The sequence below is a fragment of the Quercus lobata genome, chromosome 5 (assembly GCF_001633185.2).
Source record: "Quercus lobata isolate SW786 chromosome 5, ValleyOak3.0 Primary Assembly, whole genome shotgun sequence".
Taxonomy (NCBI): Eukaryota; Viridiplantae; Streptophyta; class Magnoliopsida; order Fagales; family Fagaceae; genus Quercus; species Quercus lobata.
The window spans coordinates 49,371,075-49,377,074 of record NC_044908.1 but is presented as its reverse complement, the minus strand read 5'-3'; the positions used below and the strand labels follow the sequence as shown (position 1 = coordinate 49,377,074).

At 33.7% G+C, this 6,000-nt stretch overlaps 1 protein-coding gene across 1 annotated transcript in view; it reads left to right on the top strand.

The window, feature by feature from the left end:
* The window catches only part of LOC115990619, a 2,436-nt gene extending 1,182 nt beyond the window's left edge, over positions 1 to 1,254 (top strand). Inside the window, exon 2 of the mRNA XM_031114431.1 lies at positions 4 to 1,254. Coding sequence (XP_030970291.1) covers positions 4 to 1,005 — 1,002 coding nt within the window. The 3' untranslated portion in view covers positions 1,006 to 1,254. The remainder of the gene's footprint in view (positions 1 to 3) is intronic.
* The last annotated feature ends 4,746 nt before the right edge of the window (positions 1,255 to 6,000 follow it).

Genomic DNA, 6,000 nt, shown 5'->3' with positions numbered 1-6,000 from the left:
AAGGATGGTCTCTTCAGTTTGCAGCTGAAAGTGCTTGACAAATATTATGAGCAAAATTTGCTCAACTTCTTCTCACGTGCTTTCCATGTTAAATGCAATCCTACAGTTTCCGATTACTGTAAGCTTTGGGAGGCTTGGGAAATTTCAGGACACCGATTGTCAAATGATGACTGTCTTAAGTTCTGGGTGTATGTTTTGAAGCACTGGGGTGAAAAGACTGAGAAAACCATCACTGAGAAGCTGGTGAAATTGCCGGTTGCTTCTGGCTCAGATGAAGTTTTGCTGTTCAACAAGCATGATGTTTTTATTGCTGATGATCTTCAGCTGAAAGATCTCTTCAATCGGTTTTCCGCTCAATCTCTATTTGTCTGGTACCCTCAGCCAAGCAAACCTTCTTTACCTCAGATGAAGTTGTTTGATATTTACAGGAAGATTGGTGTTCGCACTATATCCGAGTCTGTAGAGAAGGAAGAATCATACACAGTGGATGTTGCTCAACTCAATCAGGTGAATCCAAAGGAGAATTTGATTACAAAAGATCTGGTTACACTCATCCTTGGTTTTCTAGCAAATCCTGTGATGAAAATGGAAGCTGAAAGAAGGCATGAAATTATCCGAGGGCTTCTGAATATTACTTTCCTTGAGATAGTTGAACCAATAAGCGTAAAGTACAGTTTATCACTTTCTTCAGGGGAGATCGTGAATGCAAGAGCAAGCCGAATGATATGCTGGGATAGAGAGTCTTCAAAGTTTTTCACACAGAAGTTGGACAGGTCTAGTGGATATAAGAATCAAATTGAATATGCAACAGATTTTTCTGAAGCAATATCTGAGGGTGTGTTATGGGAGAACTGTGATCATATTGGTGCACTCTCTGAACTGATCAAGCTGGCCTTCGTGCTGGAATTTGATGAGGAAGCAGTTAGGTTTTTAATGGAGTCCAAGAATTTGCAAATATACTTAGAGGATGAGGAGTTCATTGCATCTGTCTTTCCTTCTGACTAGTTAGATATATACCATGAACTGTTAATATTTGTGTTTCTTTCATATATTTCTTGTGTGTTTCTTACAGTGTTTTGGGCGTAAATGTCAAAACTCAAAAGAATGAATCAGTTGCTGCTATTCTGATTCTAATGGTCATTCATAAGCTGTTAAACTTATATTGTCTTGTCCTAGATTTTCCTTTGTTTGTATTTCTATTTTGGGGCGATACTCTTTAATTCTGAACTAAATGTTAATGTTTGGTATTGGCATGTATATATATTTTTGAGCCTCAAGTTTCGGCTTTTTGGATTTTGTTGAGCGGTGGACCAAAACATGGTCTTTGACATATATGGCCTTCTAATAATTTTAAGTATATTGTCATACTTTTCATATTTCTAAGTTAATTATGTTCTTTATTTGACTTTTAAGCAATTAAATGACTTTTTGTGGCATCTCGGATGGTATGGATTGGCTGTGTGTATATTGTGTTATATACATGATGAAGAGGTGTTCTTAATTGTAATATTATTAGTCTGTTTGGAATATGGTATAGATATGGCTATCATTTTCCTCAAGTCATAACAAATAATATTTGGGCTGGGTCAGTAATATTGTGTGGCTTGGGGGTACTGTAATGCAACACTATCCTTCTCATGGACGTAAGTGATATTAGTGGAGAAAATTGTGATACTTGAGATTGAGTGGATCAGATTGGATTGTATGATTATTTTGTACAAGGATGTATTGAATCCTACAAAAGACGCGTATAAGGTAGATCTGAACTATGTAAGCAATCACAATAAGCCTTAATTTGACTGCATTCTTTTTCCGGTCATGAGTCATGACATTAGGTTTGGTTTATTTCCTGTTTTTTTTTTTTTTTTAATGTTTTTTGCTGGACTTATGTATTTAAGTTTCCGTTTATTTATTTATGTTTAATATTTGCTGCACATAAGTTGTTGGGTTTGCTAGGTTCATATAACTTCATTGAACAAGTTCCTGTGTTAGTCTGAGCGTTACCAAGTTCATTGTTTGTTCATGCTGGATCAATTGACCTCATTTTGCAAATACTTCAAATAGTCTTTCTAGAACCTTAAATGTCTAGCTTAATTGTTATTATGATGACTAGTCCAAAGGCCTATGATGTTCTTGTGTCTAGCATGTGAGAAGCCAAATGAATAGTCTTTTGTTGAGCCAAAACGATTCTTTTTCAGAACTTTCAAAACTCACTGATTTGGGTGAGAAAAATGTCCAAGAGGAAAACAGAGAAAGAAAAAAAAAATTGCTTGTACAGAGGCATTGAGTGAGAAACAAAGAGACAGATGGGACAGCAGGGGGAGACTGAGAGGGGAAGAGGGAGAGGATGAGAATTATGGGAGCAGAGAGTACTTTTACCTACTCGGTATAGTGTTGTGCATGTGTGGGTTTCTAGTAAGGTATATTTGATTTGCAGCTACCAAGCTGAGCTGTGCAATTCAAAAGCAGATCGAGGCTGATCTTTCGGATATCATCCTCACAAAGGTATGCTCTTTTCTTTCTTGGGAAAAAATGTTAAGCCTTTGATTTCTTTTTGCTTTGTGTAATTAATTAATATATTGCTTCTAGGCATAACATGTGTAATCTGTGATTTTGGAATCTAGCTTTCTCAATTTAACGAAATGTTGGCCAAGGCATATGGGCTAGCTGCATCAAATGTTGTATTTCCTTTTAGTATCATGTACATTGCAATTACAATATCTAATTCTTGTTATTTATAAATTTGAAAACAGTTCTCAGGAGGCTTATTAGTTATATATAAGAAGTTAACAGATGAGAAAATGAACTCCTATCCAATGTACAATATGGATTTAGGCTGTGCCTAACTAGAGAATGAATAAATTAACTCTATGCATGCCAAGGTGATACCCCTTTATCATTCCAACATATTATACATGCGATACATTTTTCTCAACCACTAGTGAGGAACTAAAAAGTTAAATTTAATTCTAGAAACTATTGACATATTTTTAACCATTCATGTACAAATATAATTGATGAGATGACCTAATGTTCTTGGAAATGGAAGTTTCTAGAATGAGCAAACTAATGATTGTCACATCCAGATCTTTTATCCATCTTTTATCTTTTCTTGCTTGCCAAGTCACAAGAATTGTAAATAGTAATTAGGAAGCCAAAGGAATGGACAATTTTTTATTTAATGGCACGCCACATATTGATTATAAGGTTGCTTTTGTTTCCTTTGGCCAAATGTCATTTTTTTTTTCTTTCTAATTTTTAGAACACTGCCCTCTATATATCACATCTATGATAGCAAGCTAAGGTGAGAGTTGAATCATGAGAATCCCAGGAGAAAAAAACATGATAAATGCTCAAAATTTTGCTATCTTTCCTTCTTCTTCTTTTTATATATATTTATTTTAAAGAAAACAAATAGAGAGAGTAAAAACTTTTAAATTAATAAAATTAAGTGCATTTTTTTATAAGTAAGAATAAAACTTGGTGTATAATTAGACAATGAGACTGAAACTTGTGAATAGGTAACTTGCTTGCTTGTCTCTTAGCTTGAGCATTTAGAGTGATTGGTAATGTAGTTGGAAATTCAGTAGGAAATTAAAAGTTTGTACTTGAATTGAACCAAAATTATTACGTTGTTTATGCTGAATCTCCCAAGGCTGAAATTCTGAGGATAGGTGTATTAAATTCAAAATCATTTCAGCCTCACTGCAATTAGAAGCTCTAAGAAAATTGAAAAAAAAAAAAATTGCGCTTAGAGAAAGCAGCCCTATCACTTGGTGTTGATTTCGGTTTCTGTGATGGAATTTAACTCTGAGAATCAAAGAAATTTTATTGAATATAACTTTAGTTTATCTTGGTGATACCATTGACAACCCATATTAGGCTTCTTTCCAAATATGTATGGAGAGTTTTTTATTTTTTATTTTTTGCTTGTATTGTATGTAGGGTGCAATAAGTATAAATAAATTTCATAACCAGTGGTCACACCTTGTGTACTATGGTGGAGGTGCCTATGAAGGCTTTATCACTTCAGATATGGATACTTGAGAGCCTAAACCTTTGGCAAAATAGAAAGTGTGGACCAGCAATTGAGTTTAAGAGTGTAAGGAGTCAACAGGAAGATCATTGTTTATAAATTCTTTATGATGTTCAATGTTTCGATGGCATTGAAAGGTACTTTTCATGAATTTTTTTTCCCTGAAAAAATGTACTTCTCAAATTGTTTTCATTGTTTACTGACATATAACTAGTTATGTTATAGACTTATAGTGTAGCTAGAACCATCTGCGCAAGCTTGTTGGATATGCTTATCTAGGTTTTTTTGGAAGAGGGTCTGGCTGTTTCTCTTTTTACATTTGTAATTTAGATTTTTTCTTTTTTTTTTTTTTTTTTTTTTTTTTTTTTTTTTTTTTTATGGGTTATACTTGGATCAATAATTCTTCAAGCCGTAAAGATTGAAAATGATGTGAATTATAGGATAAAAACAAGGTGGATGAAGTGGAGAAGCGCATCAGGAGTATTGTGTGAGCAGGTAGAATAACTATTTAGTTAAAGGAAAATTTTATAAAACTGCTATACAACTAGCTAGGGCAGAAGGTTTTTTAAAGAAACTTACAATGGTGTATATCCAAAAGGGCCTAACTCTTGGATACACAGCACAAATTTTAAACCTCTTTAACACACTCATTTTCTAAGAATTAAGTCCTTTTGGATATACACCACTGTAAATTTTTTTTAAAAGCTTTTTTCCCTCTCTCCGTGTGTGTGTTAAAAATATTTAGTATTCTAAAAAAAAAAAAAAAAACCGCTTGACCCGCAACTAGCCTAGTTCGCATCAACCCGACCCAACCCATGCAGGTCCATTAGGTGAGGCGGGTCAAGTTGGGTGATTAGATAGATAATTTAGTAAGTTGGGCACAACCCCTCTCCTCTCTCTCTCTCTCTCTCTCTCTCTCTCTCTCTCTCTCTCTCTCTCTCTCTCTCTCTCTCTCTCTCTCTCTCTCTCTCTCTCTCTCTCTCTCTCTCTCTCTCTATATATATATATATATATATATACACACACACACACACACATAGACTAGTGTCTTTTTTTTTCTTTTTTCTTTTTTCTTTTTTATAAAAGCGTTTGTTTTGTTGGAAGTGAAATAGGGAGGATAGAAAATAGAAAAGAAAAAATTGATTTTATGGTGTTTGGTTGGAAAAAAAAGGAGGATAGAGAATTGTTAGGGCCTAGATGTTTTCTCCCGTGATGGCCTAGCCCACCAAAATTATCTCCCCAATTTAGGGAGACCATAGAGGAGAAATGAATAGTTACCCATAATGAGGAGAAAATAGAGCAGAGATGAACAGTTGCCATTAATAACTAAACTACTGCAGCACTGCTTCCTCCTTTTACGACATGTTGGTTACCTTTTTCTTTTTCTTTTTTTGACTTATTGGTTGCCTTTTTTTTTTTCTCTTTCCTGGATCATCGCTTTCTTTTGTTTTGGTTTTCCTTTTTTCTTTTTTATTTATTTATTTTTATACCTGTTGGTTGCCTTTTTTTTTTTTTTTTTTTTTTTTTTTTTTTTTTTTTTTTTTTTTTTTTTTTTTTTTTTTTTCTGGCCTGTGGCCTTCTTTTGTTTTGGTTTTCTTCTTTCTTTCTTTTTTCTTTCTTCTTTTCTTTTTTACTTTTTTTTGGCATGATTTTTATTTTTTAATAAATTTAGGCGATTGCCTTTAGTTTTTATATTTATTTTTATTGTTGTTTGCCCACTTTTTTTTTATTTAATTGGACATATTTTTTAACAATAACATATGGGTAAATTTATACAACCTCATTGGTTGTTGGTGGATTATACTCAGCCAAAGCCTAAGACTATTGACAATTTGACATCCCTGGACAACACTAAACTATAGGAAACTGGGCCTCAGTCCACTTCAATTGTTTACGTTGGTTGAGTAACATTTCTATGACAATATGTCAATAACTCACCAATTCTTGAGCCAACACATTGTCAA